This window comes from Pelophylax lessonae (assembly GCF_965119305.1).
Source record: "Pelophylax lessonae genome assembly, chromosome: 1".
In the NCBI taxonomy this organism is placed as follows: Eukaryota; Metazoa; Chordata; class Amphibia; order Anura; family Ranidae; genus Pelophylax; species Pelophylax lessonae.
This window is the reverse complement of record NC_138768.1, coordinates 48,651,782-48,670,451: the sequence shown is the minus strand read 5'-3', so window position 1 is coordinate 48,670,451 and position 18,670 is coordinate 48,651,782. Positions and strand designations below refer to the sequence as shown.

The window sequence follows — 18,670 nt, the reverse complement described above, 5'->3', positions numbered from 1 at the left end:
CGACCTCGAGGAATTTTTCCACTTGGTTTGGGCGTAGTATTAATCTGCGTCTTGTTCAGAGAACTTGGCTCCGGTCCGTAACGTCACTTCCGGTTACTATGGCTTGCTCCTCCTACGCGTTACGTCACATCACGTGACTTCCTCAGGGAAGTCTTTCATACTTTATGTTGCTTATCCTTAACTTGGCACTAAAATTACCAGTGTCGGCTGGGGGTGGACACTAACACTGACATCAATCCTTTGGTCATGTGACATAGACAAGAACACAGTCAAAGGGGAGCAGATCACATGCGCCCCCATACCCAGAAGTACCAAGTATCGGAGTGCTGGCAAAGTTAGTATCAATAGGTCAGAGGGACCCTTTAAACCTTTGCATGACGCACAGGGGGAGATTTACTAAAACTTGTGCATACAGAATCTAATGCAGCTGTGCATAGTAACCAATCAGCTTCTAACTTCAGCTTGCACAATCAAGCTTTGACAATAAAACCTGGAATCTGATTGGTTACTATGTATAGCTGCACCTGATTCTGTGTGCATCAGTTTTAGTAAATCTCCCCCAGAGTGTCTGTTTAAAGTGGCCTCCAAAATCTCCAGTACATGTTTACTTTAGACAATGCGGTGACCTAGCACAACACTCTACACTGGGATGCTAAACCCAAGTTCTGAAGGTGTGAGCCGTGTACATTGTATGCATTTTTAACCGCTTTCCCGGACCGCCCACCGCCGCATTTACTGCGGCAGGGCGGCCCCTCCTGCGCGAAACGGTGTAGACCTAAGTCGGTCACGTGTCTGCAGCTTGGGGGACTCGGCAGCGGGGACTCCGATGCACGGGGCAGGCGGCTCTGATTGCCGCCTGACACCCGCGGTCGCTCCCCGCTGAGAGAGAAGGACGGCCAGCTATTGTAAACACAGCTGACCGTTCTTCTCCCTGGAATGATCACAGAGCTCCTGTAATCCTTCTATATAGGATCACATGTCTCTATGGTCATTTCACAAGCCCCTCCCCCCCACAGTTAGAATCACTTCCCTAGGTACACATTTAACCCCTTGATCACCCACAGTGTTAACCCCTTCCCTGCCAGTGTCATTATTACAGAAACAGTGCATATTTTTAGCACTGATTACTGTACTAATGTCACTGGTCCCCACAAAAGTGTCAAAAATGTCAATGATCTATCTCCATGCAATGTTGCAGTCCCGCTAAAAATCGCAGATCGCCGCCATTACTAGTAAAAAAAAAAAACCAAACAATAAAAATGACATAAATCTTTCCCATAGTTAGTAGACGCAATAACTTTTGCGCAAACCAATAAAAATACGCTTATTGCGATTTTTTTTACCAAAAATATGTAGCAGAAAACAAATTGGCCTAAAATGTTAAACCATTTAGATTTTTACATTTTTTTGGGGAATGTTATATAGTAGAAAGTAAAAAATATATATTTTTTTTTTTTTTAGAATTGTCGCTCTTTTTTTGTTTTTTACAGTGCAAAGAAAAAAAAAAAAATCGCAAAGATGATCAAATACCACCAAAAGAAAGCTCTATTTGTGGGAAAAAAAGGACATAAATTTTATTTGGGTACAGCGTCGCACGACTGTGCAATTGTCAGTTAAAGTAACGCAGTGCCGAATTGCAAGATATGGCCTGGTCATTAAGGGGGAAAATCTTCCGGTCTAGAAGTGGTTAAAGATGCCCTTAAAAGCGTAACATGTGCAGTTACACTGATATTGTACTGTCCCCCGTCCCAAACCCCACTACAAGTCTCTGATCCAGCAAGATTCCATTGGAACACAATGTGCTAACATATGAGTGGGTCCAGGTCAGAAGATTCTGACAAGCAGCACATCGGCTTTATAGGTGATATCTCACTGGCATATAGGACTCGCAGCTGAGTATAGGACTTCCAAAGGGGCTGGCAGCAGGGGACATTACAATATAGACAGTGAGCAGTTATACTTTAACTAGGGCCCCCTTGCTGAGACATACTGGGGACTCGGCACTAACGTGACTCTGGCCACTCTCCATTGCACTGTAGGTAAAATGACAAGCATGCACAAACCTTTTTGCTCCAAGCCCAGCGTAGCAAGGGATTGCTCTTCGTCTCCTTCATCCTTCTTCATAAATGCTTCATTTACCGGCACCAACATTCGAGATATCTGCCCATCATCTTCATCCACTGCCAGCCACCTCTGACATGGGAAAAAGTATCTGTAGGGAATACAGTACATTGGTGATGACAACACACTGCTGTGCAAAAAGTGCACACAATGCACATGTCAGAAATCTAACCGAAATTCCATACTTTTAGTTTCCTAGCCTATGGCAGACATATTTGCTTATTATATATGCAGACTCTACTTCTAGCTTTTGCTACACAATGGTTGCACTTTACTGCTTCTTTTCACATGCATGTCTATAGGCTACTGAAAACAATGGGCTCCCTGTAGCTGATACCCTATATGGACAAAAGTTTGTTAACTACAGCTGTAGCGCTGCCCCTGCAGCAGCCGCTTGGTAGATCGGGTTCTCTGTTCTTTTGCCTGGACTCGGTGAGCAACCTCGGCCCCTCTGACACACCAGGTTAAGCAAATGGATACTGTAATGCTATTGGGAGCACAAATATAAATATTCTGCACACAACTATTGTTCGGTATTAAAAAGCAAACACCAAACTGGTTAGTAGTAAAAGAACCCAATATATTGCCACAGGTTGAAGTAAATGGCTGTATGTACATGAATGAGCAAGTAGATATCAATTAGGTCAATCACAGTTCACTAAACAATATAATCACTAGGTTAAAACAGTTTAGAATGGAGTTCTATGCAGCTAGATTAGAAAAAAAACTGGTAATCCACAGAATTAGCAATAAGCAAAGGTAACAGTAATAGCAATGGTGATCAGTGCTACAATAACCTCTGTGTAACCAATAGGCTATAATCGCTCTAGAGTGCTTACTATGAATAATAGGCAAATTTCTTATGAAGTAGCTATCTGAGTGGGCAGTCCTTAGTATTAGTTCCTCAACCGGCTAGCATTGGGGCCCAGTCTTTATGTTGTGCACATGCACATTGTTGGTGTACATAAGTACAGTCCCAATAAAGTTTGCATGCACTAAATAAGGCTGCTAGTTGGATGACCAGTCTCTATGTGCTTAGTCTTTGCTAGCAGCAACAGGTTAATGGCAGGAATGCCATCTCACCAGTCCCAGCGGAACATCAGCTTTGGTCCCACTGTTCAGATGTCAGCTCACTTCTGAATCAGCCTGGAGTGACTCTCATCCTCAGCACACAGGATATGAGTGCAGGATCCTAGCAGGTTGGTATGCACTTAAGAGCAATGATGTGCATACTCTGGTCCCCTCGCAGCAAGAAAAACATGTCCAGTCTCCAGCCTAGGAAAAAACAGCCCTTTCTCCTCTTCACAACTGTCTCTCTCTCTGGGAATTGCAGTCCACCAGTCTTCTAACTGTCACATCTCCCATTTCCCAGTTCACTGCTGCCAACTTGAGTTCCCACCTGTTTGTCAGCTCCCCTAGTAGGGTGGAGGTGGCTTGTGGTAACCCATTCAGCTTGAACTCCAGTGGAGACACAGAAAGAACTGCAGCACATTTTTCTAAATCACTCTCTGTCTCTAGCCAAGAATCTGGCTAAACAACCTCCACTCTACTGGGAAGAATTTCTACAAGATTTTGGATTGTGTCTGTAAGAATAGAGAATTTGCACTGATGTACATCAGGTACTGATGTAGGATGAGACGACCTGGCTCACAATCAGCATTCCAATTAATTCCAAAGGTGTTCAGTAGGGTTGAGGCCAAGGTTCCATGCAGGCCACTCAAGTTCCTCCTCATCAAACCCCTCAATGCATGTCTTTATGGAGCTGGCTGTGTGTACAGGGACACAGTCAGGTTGGAACAGAACAGGGTGTTCCCCAAGCTGTTACCCCAAGGTTGCATGTCAACAGTTGTCTAAAATGTCTTGGTATGCTTCACAGGAAACACCTGATCATTTGAAGGGGTCTCCCCATACTTATGAGTAATAGGTAGTTGTGATGGTCAGGTGTCCAAAAACTTTGAGGCATCTAGTTTATCTTATCTCAGCAGTTGGTACACAGTTAGCCAGAGTCAATTAAGCAGCTAATATACCCTTCCTCTGGTGGCTAACCTTTACATTTAATACAGTAACAGAATTTGGGATGTAAAAATTTGAAAGTCACAACAAAAATTACTTTGTGGTAAGTGGTTGTAAAGCCTCAAGGTTTTTTTTACCTTAATGTATTTTATGCATTAAGCTAAAATCCTTCTCTGCTGCAGGAGCCCACCAGCCCCCCTCCCCTTATACTTACCTAAGCCTGATCCAATCCAGCGATGTGCACGAGAGCAGCTGTCCCTCCTCATTGGGCAGATTGGTGCCAGCTTTTTGCTCCTGCTGCTGTTAATCAAATGCTGTGACGGGGGAACAGTGCCAAGTCGCCCGCCCGGTCTGTGTCAATAGATGCAGACTGGGTGCCTCAGGAGCAAGCAAGCACAGGTGCCCCCAAGGAAAGTGGCTTTCCCTGGGGGCACTCGCCAAAGTGGAGGGGCCTGGTGCGCTGGCAAGGGATCCCAGAAAAAGAGGATTGAGGCTACTCTGTGAAATACAATTGCACAGAGCAGGTAAGTATTATTATTTTAGTTAAAAAAAAATAAATGATCCTGGCCCCTTACCATATGATTAGTTGATCACGTGCTGAAACAGAAGCTGGTTATCAGCTTTTTTTCCCCTCACGCTGTCAGCATGAGGAGAAAGAAAAAGCAGATTACTGGCTTGTGTAAAGTGGACATCAGTCCCACACACGGAGAGTCACTGCTGCCTCATTAGTGCCCATAAGTGCCACCTACCAGTGCCCACCAGTGCCACCCACCAGTGCCCATAATTACTGCTAAGCAGTGCCCACCAGTGCCAACTATCAGTGCCCACCAGTGCCACCTATCAGTGCCCACCAGTGCTGCCAATCAGTGAACATCAGTGCCTCATCATCTGTGCCACCTATCAGTGCACTTCAGTCCCACCTATTAGTGCACTTCAGTGCCACCTATCAGTGCCCTTCAGTGCCATCTATCAGTGCCCTTCAGTGCCACCTATCAGTGCCACATATCAGTGCAGCCTCATCAGTGCCTCCTGATCAGTGCCCATCAGTGACACCTATCAGTGCACATCATTGCCGCCTTATCAGTGCCCATCAGTGCAGCCTATCAGTGCCCATCAGTGCAGACTCATCAGTACACATCAATAAAGGAGAAAAATTACTTGTTTGCAAAATTTATAACAAACGATGAAAACTGTTTTTTTTTTTTTTTAATTTTCAATATTTTTTTGTTTGTTTAGCAAAAAATAAAAAAAACAGAAGTGATTGAACACCACCAAAAAAGCCCTAATTTGTGAAAAAAAATGATAAAATTGAATTTGGGTGCAGTGTAGCATGACCACGCAATTGTCATTCAAAGTGTGACATCGCTGAAAGCTGAAAATTGGCCTGTGCAGGAAGGGGGTTTAAGTGCCCCATAGACAAGTGGTAATATCACTTTAAAGGACAGCGTTGTCTTTAGTACAGTTGTCTTTTAATTAAACCCACCATCTCAATGAGTGAAGCCCTCCTGGCAAAATATTTATCTTCTTTCCTGTTAAAGTGATCTTTACTGTGCCACTCTGCCCAGCACCACACAGCATTTGCAACCAAAATGCCCCTCCTCTCTGCGCCCCATTTATTCCTATGGGTGAGCCGCACAGCGCTGAAAGGCTGGAGGCTCACACATAGAAATAAATGGGGCCAACTTTTAGATGTATTGATGTGTGTCTAAAAGTCCAAAATATAACTAGCTATCAATATTTAAAAGAAATAACCCTGTAGATAGTTTATCCAGGGGGCTTCTTCTAAAGATGATGCACAAGAAAGCCCGCAAACAGTTTGTTGAAGACAAGCAGACTAAGGACATGGATTACTGGAACCATCTCCTGTGTTCTGAGACCAAGATAAACCTATTTGGTTCAGATGGTGTCAAACATGTGTGGCAGCAACCAGGTGAGGAGTACAAAGACAAGTGTGTCTTGCCTATAGTCAAGCATGGTGGTGGGAGTGTCATGGTCTGGGGCTGCATGAGTGCTGCCGGCACTGGGGAGCTACAGTTCATTGAGGGAACCATGAATGCCAACATGTACTGTGACATACTGAAGCAGAGCATGATCCCCTCCCTTCAGAGACTGGGCCGCAGGGCAATATTCCAACATGATAACGACCCCAAACACACCTCCAAGACGACCACTGCCTTACTAAAGAAGCTGAGGGTAAAGGTGATGGACTGGTTAAGCATGTCTCCAGACCTAAACCCTATTGAGTATCTGTGGGGCATCCTCAAATGGAAGGTGGAGGAGTGCAAGGTCTCTAACATCCACCAGTTCTGTGATGTCATCATGGAGGAGTGGAAGAGGACTCCAGTGACAACCTGTGAAGCTCTGGTGAACTCCATGCCCAAGAGGGTTAAGGCAGTGCTGGAAAATAATGGTGGCCACACAAAATATTGACACTTTGGGCCCAATTTGAACTTTTTGACTCAGGGGTGTACTCACTTTTGTTGCCAGTGGTTTAGACATTAATGTCTGTGTGTTGAGTTATTTTGAGGGGACAGCAAATTTACACTGTTATACAAGCTGTACACTTACTACTTTACATCGTAGCAAAGTGTCATTTCTTCAGTGTTGTCACATGAAAAGATATAATAAAATATTTACAAAAACGTGAGGGGTGTACTCACTTTTGTGAGATACTGTATATTTCACGTCTACCTGAATGACTATGTAACACTGTAGCTTTAAAAAAAAAAAAAAAGCCAAGATCCCTTTAACTAGGGAGATCACTAACACTTCACGAAAGCAGATAAGATGCAGATGACATTGAACACGGGTGATACCCTCCGACTCATGCAAGCCATCTCTTACTTGGAAAACAAAGACCAAGAAGTGGACCAGACCAACAAACTGAGAGTGCAGAAACAGGCCCCATTCACACCTCAGAATTTTGTTGCTTGAGGCTTTAAAATGGTGGAGGATAAAAAAATCAACTATCCTCTATGGAGACGCTTCACATCCCCACTACAAGTCAATTAAAAACAAACACCCGAAGTTCAAAAAAGTTCTGGAACTTATTTTATAGCTTGAGTCGGGCCGATTTGCGCATTTTTGAAGCAAAAAAATTCCACAGAAATAGATGGAAACTATTGATTTGCGCATTTTTGAGCATTTAAGTGCGTTTTTCTGCTCAAATGCAATAATTAAATAAAAATAGTAGATGATAACTAATAAATAAAATATATAAATTAATAATAGTAATCATATATTAATAAATAAACAGTAAATAAATAAAATTCTAACCCTAAAAAAATCCTAACCCTAATATTAACTCTAGCCCTAATTCTAACCCTAAAATGAATCCCTACCCTAATCCTAACCCCTAACCCTAATATTAACTCCTATCCCTAATATTAAACCTAACCCTAATATTAAATCTTAACCCTAACCCCAAACCTAACAAAATAAATAAATAATAAGCAAATAAATAAACAAAATAAATAACTAATATAACCCTAACCATAACCCTAAATAATAATAATAATTAATATACTAAATAAAAGCAGATGAAAAAGCCAAAAAACAGAGCAAAAATTATGAAACGAATTATATGTTTCTCTATTGGCTAATAAAAAATGCTAAAGCTGAAAAACGCTTTAAAAATTCTGTACAAAAGCGCCCAAAACGCTCATACAAACACCCGAAAAAATGTTCAAAAACCCGACGCTCAGGTGTGAATGCAGCCTTAATGTTGGAGTTAATGCAGACAGAATCACCACCACCTGGTTTATACAATATATGAGTCCTGAGGAAGGGGGAAACCTCCGAACCCTCAAAACGTGTAGGATGTTATATATTTTCTTGCTGGACATTAAACGTTTTTGGACTCGCAGATCATTTTTCTGGTGCTCTTTTAGGACTTTGCCAAAAAAGCTTCCAGATTTGAGGTGTACAGGGGCACCTTGTTTGTGTTTAGTGGAGCCATAGTGACCCAAATGAATCTGTTTAATTGTCTTCAATCATAATTCATTGATGAGCTCCTCAGTTACACATATTCCAGTATACATCTCTTACTTGGTATCAGCATTCAAATCCACTATTTCAACGCGGTCCAGGAACCATGCGGCGTTCCCTCCTTTATTATCATGGTGGATCTTAAGCTTTTTGAGCTCTCCCATATCAACAGCATTTATAGAGAAAATGTCCTCCTGTGAAGTAGTTGATTAAGATAATGAGATGGACACATCAGAGAATGGTTTGAAACATTTTAAAAGAAAAACAAAAACATTACAGAATGTTGTATTTTAAATTGTTTAATTTTAAATGTATTTCTTTAAATTAGGAATTGTATCCAGTTTACACACACACAGCTGTTTACATCAGTAAACCAATTTAAATATCTAAAGCCCGTACACACGCGTTGAAAATTGGCAGGGAATTTTCGGCCAACGTCTGATCTGCCGATTTTTGGCTTGTTAGCATGATGCTTCCGACAACCAACTCTAGATTTTTTTCGGCCGAAAAGTCGGTGTGCAGACTATAAAAATTACATAAAAAAACATAACAAATGATAACAATACATGCCAACATATGATAAATTGGAGGTTGCATCCTATTTTCTCAACGTGTTTCATGGAACACATTCCACTTCTTCAAGAGCAGATGCAAACAATGGTCTGTGAAAAGTATAAAAGCATGTTAAGAATATGGTCAAGATCTTTTTAGAGCCCGGACTGGCTCTGTGATGACCCGATAGCGGGCTGCCCTATGAACTACTGTCGCTCCAAAGATGCACAGGGACCAAATTTTGGCCTTGAGCCAGGAGCAATTTTGCACTAGTGGTTTTGTCGCTCCACAAATGTGGCAAAATTGTGTTGAGTTTAGGGTGCCACTGAAGATGAATGGCACCCAAAAGCTTGTCCTATTGTAATCTGAATTTGCCCATATATGAACGGGGGGATAGAAGCAAAGAAGTAAAAAAGCAGCTTTCACGGAAATAATCCCCTGCACTTCAACACAGTGACCTGGAGACTTAGTACTCTGAGGTCCAATGCTACTTCCCTTCCAGATAAGACAGCCAAAGTTTTTCAATGGATTTCCTGTAAGCAAAGGCAGTTATGGAAGCAATGGACACACCCCTGAGGATGCGTGACTATGACAGCCTAGGCTCGCCTTGCAATACTGCAAAGAACGGTGCTGGCATCATATCCTGATGCCACTCTCAGTAGTTTTTGAAGACCAGCTACCACCACCATTGCAGGGAGAAGAGGATTTTCTTTATTTTATTTTAAGTTTACATGAGTTATGCTTTAAACCGTGCCACTTCACACATAGATAATACCTGTGCTTTCTCAAACTTGTTGAGGTGGTTGGATTTTTTCAGCTGGCGTTCCCCAGTGTCTCCAATCTCTCCGTAAATTGTAATGTACACATTGGCATCAGTGCCAGCTCCCCAGACACTGCCGGTGAATACGTGAACCTCGTAGGTGTTCTCTAGAAGAGATCCAACTTAATATTAGTCCAATGTCAACAGGCAGATGAAGAACATCAGTGATTTGTGAGCCCGGAGAAAAAAAACAGATCCTTATCGTGTTAGCAGTAAACATATATATACCCGTCTGTAAGATTCTGGTACCTCTGGTACCCTCATTTTCCATTTTCTTTTCAAATATGCGTCCCACCTTTCTAATTAGGTGGTACGCATACACCTTTAAGACGGATGACGTCATCACCGAGCGCCGCAGAGCGGCTATTTCAACCGCCGGCGTTCTCTCTCACATTGTTCGTTCAACCTGCCTGTGTGTCCACATGCTTACAAGCTTGTCTTGCTACCGGAACCTCCAGCTACTTTCTTTTACTTGGAAACAGACCGGAACCTCGCTACTGATCCCTGTATCTCGCTACTGGATCACTCCCTCACTACTGGACCCTTCTACTACTAACCTTACTAGTGATAAGTACCCCACAGGGGAATCCTCCATAACCTTACTTACACTATCTACCTCTGCACATTAAGGACTGTTACTATCTATGCATACTAATTCTATCATCTGCACTGTTACATAGATTGCTAGCTCTTGAGTCTACTACCATCTATCCTTGCACTGGGTTAGTCTATCCTGTATTTGTCATCTGCTATCCTTACCACCTGTTACCATACTCGATTACTAACCTATCTGCATTCTACCTAATACCATCTAGTACTCTCCTGAACATATCTATCAAGTGCTTACCATCTCTGTCACTGTTCACACCTGTCCCTTCAGCACATCATCTTCATACTAACATATACATCCTATCACTCCAGGAACATCTTATTGAGTGTATATATCTGTATGCTGAAGCTGACAGGCCCACAGTGATGAGTCTGGAGAGTTGGATTTGGTTATTCAACACATCTCTACATGACTACTGAGTGGAGATTCTGCAGCTGCAAATCCAGCCTACTACAAAAACGCAGGAGCGTTACACCGTCTTAGTAACTTTTATGGTTTTAAAAACGCTCAGGCAAATAAGGGAAAGGCAGACCATAATGAAAGGTTTTGGATTAACAAATTATCTTGTATAACCCCAGCTTCACTTGCTTAAAGGAAACCTGTACAGAAGAAAGATTGGATGCAACCATCGCTGAATTGCTTCTGGTCATGTCTGCCTTAATACTTCCTAAAGCCCCGTACACACGTACCGATTGTTGGCCGTGAATTTTCGGCCGCCGCCCGATCGGCCGATTGTCGATTGTCTAGAGCACATTTCAACCAACAAAACAACACTGGACAAAAAACGGCCGATCGGTCGGCCAACAATCGGTGCGTGTGTACGAGGCTTTAGTCACAAGCCAGGAACAAGGCAAATCAAAGTAAAATTGGAGTTCCTAAGAAATTCATTGACTGAGAAAGTACTGAAAACTTTGGATCAGTATGACAACCGGGCAACTATTATATTAAGAAAAACCACACATGATAGGTAAGCTATCCCTTTAAATCGTTGGCAATTAACAGAGGTATCAGAATCACAACAGTCAAAAAAAAAAATCTGCAATTTAATTCAGTGTAAACAAAACATTATAATATATGTATTCCTTTAAATGTTAATAAAAAAAAAAAAGTTAATAGGGGAAATCCTTAGGAACATAAATCAAATTAATGTAATGAGCCTGAATCCACTCCGCACCAGGGGCCGGTATTGTGTGGTACACCAAAAGTGTGCCAAAACTCCTTATAGAATAAATATGATCTGAAGATTATGAGAGATCAACAGCGCACAAGAAATAATCAATTCCACAAGCGACAATCAGCATGGATGGATCCCCTGGCGCCATCACTGGTAACTGATAGATAATATAAAAATGATGCGCTATCCCTTTAGTGGTGAAACAATCAAAAACAGATAAATATATTGAAACAGCAAACATATGTTTGGTCCCCTAATGTCTATTACGACGATACGCGTTGGGTGGAGCTAGTGGTGACGTCATCAGGCCTGCTGGCTGAGTACAGCAGTGCTATGCATGGTATAATGCATGGTATAAATTACATTTAACCGTTCATTACCACAAGGTATAGGTGTGAATGAGTCCTTAAAAGGAATATATGTTTTTTCCATCTAATTTTTGTAAATTAAAATTATTTGATTTCCTCTTGATCAGATAAAATGTGACACCCTGAATGTTTATATATCATGTTGATCATACGTAGCTAGCAGGTGACCAGTTCTTTACAACTTCCATGTTCCATGCCAGCTTTTTCTTACAACTTTTGAGCTAATACTAGACAGCTGGCTAGCTTGTAAGTGTGATGGGAACCCCCTCTGTATTGTTTTGCATATTGGCCCGCTCATATGCACCTTTTTCTTGCCCCAACATGGTAAATAAAAATATAAAAGATACGTTTAGCAACTTCAAAATTTAAAATATGACCAAAATCATTGTACACTTTTCTTTTAAAAACCTATTACAAAGTAGTGGTTTTGGTAGGTTTATATTGCATAACCTAGTTGCTCTTTCATTTTTGTTCCCTACCTCCGCTATGAGAAAAAAAAGCTAAGAAATAGCTGTTAAAATAAAGGATTATGAAGTCCTAGAAAAAGCATAGCGCAGTCTAAAATAAGTCTAAAGCAATTGTATAAATCTGTATGAGGTGATTACTGTAACGTACCTTCCAGTTCAGTTGTGTTGTGAGGAACAAGTTCCACCACCAGCTCTCCGTCGCCTTCCCCGCGAGCCAGCCACCGGTTACACTCAAACTTGTATGACTGCACTACTTCCTTCGGTTGCAGCTCCTCTTTCTCTTTAACAGGTTTCTTCTTCTTGTTTGTCTTCTTCTTATCAGGAGGTTTTTCGACAGGTACCATTTTTACCTCAACCCTCCGGACCTCAACTGATTCTAAAAACCAGCCATCTCCAAGCCCTTTACCATCGTGACCAATCCTGAGCTTGAGGATTTTTCCAACATCAAGTGCTTCGATCTACAGTATTGAAAAAAACAAAAAAAAACAAAAGATGATGCAAATTTATGTAGTATTAAGTCTGTGAATGTTCTCATTTATTCAGGTCATGGTATAACTAAAATTAGTTAGTTACATTCAACTGAACTTGTTCTGTAAAGATGAAGACATTTCGTATCTTCTACAAGCTACTTCTTAATTTCATATGAGTGTCAGGAAGATACCCCAAAATTGACAGTATATCCACACAGGTAGCATAGACACCTTCATCCAATCACCATGAAATGTGTAGAGGTTGAATGTCTAAGAAAAGGATGAAGGTGTGAAAAAGGCCATCTACATCTAACTGGAACAACTATACCTAAACAGAGATGGGAACCTTCAACACCTCTACCCCTGTGATTTGATAACAATTAACACCTTTAAACATTTAAATTGAGAAACATACCAATGCAGACTTCTTTACAGCAAGGATTGTATTACGGTATTTAGGAATGTAAGGGGTTGGCTCGGTAGCGGGTGTGGGTGACCCCTTGGGTGGGTTCGTTACACAGAGAGACAGCCGAGGAGTGGTTGAAAACAACTGTCTATGGTTTATTCTTCCAATTTGCTGGAAACAAGTGCAAGCATCCAAACAGCATAAATCAAACAAACATAAAATAAACCCTGGCCAATTGGGGCGTCTACCTTCACAACACAGGAACCTACCTATGGTGTCTGTCCCAACCTACTGCTGGGCAGACACTGCTGGTCATACAGCAGAAAACCAATAGTCTATTTGTTTTCTTTTCACACAGAAAAAGTCAACACCACCTCACCTTCAAGTCTTTCTCAGCTCACTGCTCTCCTTAACGCACAAAGCCTCAGGATGCAGCAATCAGTAGTCATCGTCTGGATAACTTATAGAGGCCTTAATTGCCTCATTCTGAATAGCTGAAGCTTACCAACATCCTTAAACCTTTCTGGCTACCTCTGCAGCCGACACCTGATAGTAATTGGTGAATTGTCTAAACAGGGCAGAAATGTATCTCCCGTCTGTGACAACACCCACAGATTTACCTGACTTCCTGTCACAGGAAGAACAATGTGGTTCCACAATTTTCACACTTTCCATTCTGTTCTTGGACATTCAACATTTCCACATTCCATGATGATTGGATTAAGGTGTGTGTGCTACCTGTGGCGATATAAATGCTTGGATATCTTCCTGATATTCATTAGAACTGAAAGCAATGGCTTGAAGAAGCTATGAAACATTCACAGAACAGGTCCAGTCGAATCTCGGCTGGTAAAGCAGGTACCGCCCAAAATGTAACCATCCATGGTTAATATACTCACTTCTCCTGCTGCCCAAACCACTAAACACCCCTGCAATCCTAAGAAATTTTTATATAAAGTCTGAATAGAATCTGACACTTCCAGGAGTGTCAATCTTCTTGAGTCGATTTCCTGGGTTCCCCCCAAAGCTCTCCCTGGTTCCTCATGACAACCTTCATGTGGTGACATGAAGGTAAGCATGGGGGAACCAGTGAGAGTTGAACCATAGAGATCAATACTTCTGGAAGTGACAGACTTCAGGGAAGTAGCTAGAGACTTCTCTAAAGCTGGGATGTCCTCAATGGTGCAGGGAAAGATGCTGATATGATGACATTAGCTCTGCTCTGCATTAGGGCATAGAGCTGTGGTAACATCCACTCAAAGGCCAGGACCAAGATACCCTGCACTCAAAGAATGCCCTCAGTCTTCCATGCTGAATGACGCTGGGACATCTAGTGGTATAAATACATTATTGCATAGGACAGGGCTGGAGAAATGGTGAATATTGTAGCCATCTCAGCTTTTAAAGTCACAACCCACGAGGCACTATTTAAAAAAAATTAGGTTGCCCGGTGTTGTGCTTCAAACATTTTTTTCTTGTGATTAGCAAACAATTATTACATAACTTCTAACTTTTTATACCATATATTATGCCAATTCTTGGGTTACAATGAGCAAGTTAACAAACAATTGCTAAACCTTTGCAAGCAATCCCAATGGTGATTGGTAAAATAGTTGTCCTCATCTAGCTGTTGATATTCTGCAGCATCTCAAATAACTTTAAGCTGCTCACATGTAAAAACAAAGCTTTCAAAACTTTTTAAAGCATCAACAAACCTTAAATATATCCTCTGCTCCTCTCTCAAAGTCATTGGATCGACTACGTAAGAAGGTCTCCTCCGTCTTCCCGTGGTCCCCATAAAGTTGCATAAAAACGTTGGCATTGGTACCAGCACCGCGCACATTCCCCGTGGTGACGGTGACTTCATAATTAATCACTGTATAGAAATTTAAACAGGCACTCAACTGTACAACTTCAATTCAAACAGGTCTATCCACCCTTGCACAGCGGTCATTGAAGTCACTATGCCCAGGCCAAAATTTGCAGAATCAGTAAATGTTCATGAGGTCGATTATAACTCTATGAATAATTTGTGTGCCTAAATATTTTTTTACAATTTTTTCAGGGCATATGATAATTATTTGATTTGGTAAACTGATATGAAAAAAACAACCCTGTGGTTGTTTTTTCATATGTGAACAAAAATGTGAATATATATATATATATATATATATATATATATATACACACATATAGTATATACTGTACACTGATTAGGATGAGATTTGGGTTCCTGAGGATTTAAGATTTGCAGTCCTGGGGACTTTATGTGTAAATTGGCCTGGGATGATCTTATTTTAAACCATAATGCCCTGAATGTCATTGGGAATACAGGCAACAGGCTTTGAAGGGCCTATAAGGGAGCATTTGGATGAATCAGCCCCCTCACTATAAAAGGGGGTCACAGAGCAGCCACAGTGGCAATGTTTTGGAAGCTTCTGTAGGAAAAGCATTTGGAAAGCTGATATACTGCAAAGGATAAACTTGGAGTCAGTTAAGAAACGGTATTTTAATTCAGAATGCTAGCTCTTTGGGCATTCAACCCCTTTGCTGCATTTTTTGTTCTTATTGTGGGGGCTTTTTTGTCTTAGATTTTATTTTGTGATTAAGCCCTTGTTCACACTGGTGCGACTTGGCATAGTACACACAGTTATTGCATGACAAGTGAAAACATTCATTTCAATAGTGGCCATTCCCAATAAATGCTACTTTGATGTGACCTCAATGCCCATATACTCTAATGTTGCATGAAAGTCGCAAGCAAGTCACACTGCAAAGTTGCACTGGAAATCACAAGACAATGGGGTCGCAGCAGTGTGAACCGAGGCTAATTTGAGGTTAGCTGTCACTTTCAGCTGCTGTACTGTCCATAGCAAACCTTTTTTTTTTTTTTTTTTCACTGCAAGGTATTATTATAAAAAATAGCCTTTTTTTTTTCATGGTTCAGTATTTTGGGGTTTTATATTATTTTGAGAGTATATATATATATATATATGTTTTTTTTTTTTTTTTTGATGATTTTTTAGGTTAAACTGCTTTTTTGCAGCGAGGTCCCTGCTGAACCAGACACATTTAGTAGCTTTAGTAGTATTGTCCTCAGAGCTTCTGGTCATCTTGGCCATCACTGAGATTAATGGGCCATACACACTATAAGATTTTCTGAAGACTTTTTCCTTTAGACTTACCAAAACCATACAATATGAGGTCAAACCTAAACACTTTCAATTTGTATGCAATCTGGCAGGCCATTGCACTACATAGAAAAGGTAAATCTGAAGGAAATCTAACCACAAAAATTGGATAGTGTGTATGCAGCTTAAGGCTCCTTTCACACTATCTGTCCGTTGGACGGATTCCGTTTTTCTCAGCGGCGGATCGAGCCGCCGATCCCCCGCTGAGCAGCAGGAGGACAGCTGTGTCTCCGTGCTGTGTGCAGGAGACACAGCTGTCAGTTCCCCATGCATCTCTATGGGGGAAATCGGATGGGAACGGACCGCCGGTCCGTTCTCATCCGATCCCATCCGATCGGATCCGCTGGACGGATGGAAAATAGGGTTTCCATCCGTCCAGATTTGACGGATCAGATCGGATGTCAGCTGACATGTCTCCGCTGACATCCGATGCCCCATAGGAATGCATGGGGGGACCGTTCAGATCCGCCAAAAAAACGGACAGGCGGATCTGAACGGTCCGCCTGTGTGAAAGGGGCCTAAGTGTACATGCCTAACGTAGTCTTCCTCAGGCTGGACGAAGAGCTAAAACGGAAAGCTGTTTGTAGCCACAGTTTTAAAAGGTTTGTATGCGGCTGGGTTCACACATGTCCGGCTGCGGGGTGGAATCCGGAATCTGGTTCGTTTGTGTTCACCGGTTCAGGTGTGATTCAAGACGGAATTTTTCCCTGAATTCGCACCTGAACAGGACACAATAACGCACAGGACCCTTTTCCAAACTGCACCGCGGCTACCCCGGACATGTGTGAACCGGCTCCATTGACAGCCAGTCACATTCGCATGTCATGCGAATTGGATGCAGTCTAAAACGCATCCAATTCACATATATGTGAACCCAGCCTTGGGCCCCATTTACACCTGAGTGCTTTGTAGTGAGAAGCTTGGAGCTCTGAACACACTCAACATCCGAAATCACATGATTTTCATTTGTGTCTGTTCATCTCTGAGAATAGCGTCGCTTGAAGCTTGAAAAAGTACATGAGCTCCTCTAAAGCTACAAACTTCAAGTGTTTTTGGTCATAAGGCTGTGTCACCTGGGATTTTTTCTGGCATTTTGTTGCGTGTTTGTATTTTTTTTTTGTATACACATTTTCCTAGTGTTTTGGAGCTTTGGCGTTTTTGTGTTAGCCAATTGAGAAAACTATAATCCTTTAATGCATTTGTTGCTTTGTGTTTCTGCTTTTAGCTGCTTCAAAAATGACAATCTGCCCGAATCGAGCTACAAATATAGCTCCAAAACATTTTTTGAGCTTCAGTTTGGCATCAGGTGTTTTGGAGTGGAGTTGTGAACCACCACCATAGAGAACAATTGCTTTATTCTCTTTGCTGCTGATTTGCAGCTTTGAGCTACAAAACGCTAAGGTGTGAATGGGGCCTAATAGTCTTCATTGGGAGCACCTGAAAAATGCAGGAACATGTGTCCAAAAAAACTTGCAGAAACTCTGTTACATAGTTAGTAACTATTCTGTTCTTTATTTTCTAGTAACTGGCTTTCCATTGGCTAAATATAATTTAAAAAAGCGATACTAAACACACACAGTTTAATTTACATCAGGGTTTCCCAACCAGGGTTCCTCCAGAGGTTGCTAGGGGTTCCTTGAGAAATTATCAATTTCTGCATCTCAGATAAGTTCCCACTATCATCAATAATCTTTTTAGTGATCCGTAAGGGGATAATTTTTCCCAATGACCACAAGTGTAAGAAGCATTTTTCCCCCTGCCCATCACACTAATGTATCATGAGTTGTAGATATAGTCATTTTTAGCAGGGGTTCCTTGAGACTGCAAAAGTTGAAAAAGGCAAATTTACATTGTCCCTCCTACGTATTTCTGTATGTGGATGATGGCACTGTAATTATTTTAATAAAAAAAAAATCTAAGTATCTTTTTCCTAATCGATATACAGCTGTCACATGACCCAGATCTTTCCAAGCCTGTCTGTAGATAGACATAAGCAGGAGGAGCTTCTAGTCCTCTGCTGCTGGTCACATGTTCAAAAAAAAAAAACAGCCTTTGGAATACAGAGTAAAAATAAATATCTAATATCAATAAACTGATTTAAATTGTCATTGAAATATATATTTGAAATCAAATCTTTATTATTTTTTGGCAATAACACAGTGTAGGCGGATTTCTACCAGTCACAGACTGTGTCACGCCCCTCCAGCCTGTGTCTTAGAATAAGAGGAAGGTGAAGTCTCCATCAATCTACATGTAATATCCCGTTTAGCTGGTTAGTGGGCATGGAGGAGGGGAGGAGGGGGGGAGGGAGGGAGGGAGTGGGCTGTCATTCACTACTGTGTATAAGCCCACATGTGTGACTCTATAGTCACGTGGGCTGCTCAGATGTGATAGGGAGGAAATGATCAGCATAGAAACATGTGCAGAGCTGCCAAGATTGCTCTGCAAAATCCCCAACTGCACTGGGGACATGGACAGAAGGTGGACATAG

At 41.6% G+C, this 18,670-nt stretch overlaps 1 protein-coding gene and 1 long non-coding RNA gene across 2 annotated transcripts in view; one reads left to right on the top strand and one right to left on the bottom strand.

Moving 5' to 3' along the window:
* The window catches only part of LOXHD1 (lipoxygenase homology PLAT domains 1), a gene marked incomplete at its 5' end in the record, with an annotated part of 374,771 nt that overhangs the window by 136,823 nt on the left and 219,278 nt on the right, over positions 1-18,670 (bottom strand). The window contains 5 exons of the mRNA XM_082254549.1: positions 2,064-2,212; positions 8,182-8,315; positions 9,449-9,600; positions 12,261-12,570; positions 14,704-14,864. Coding sequence (XP_082110675.1) covers positions 2,064-2,212; positions 8,182-8,315; positions 9,449-9,600; positions 12,261-12,570; positions 14,704-14,864 — 906 coding nt within the window. The remainder of the gene's footprint in view (positions 1-2,063; positions 2,213-8,181; positions 8,316-9,448; positions 9,601-12,260; positions 12,571-14,703; positions 14,865-18,670) is intronic.
* LOC309553501 overlaps positions 1-18,670 on the top strand; it is a 1,012,307-nt gene that overhangs the window by 984,902 nt on the left and 8,735 nt on the right. The window lies entirely within an intron of this gene.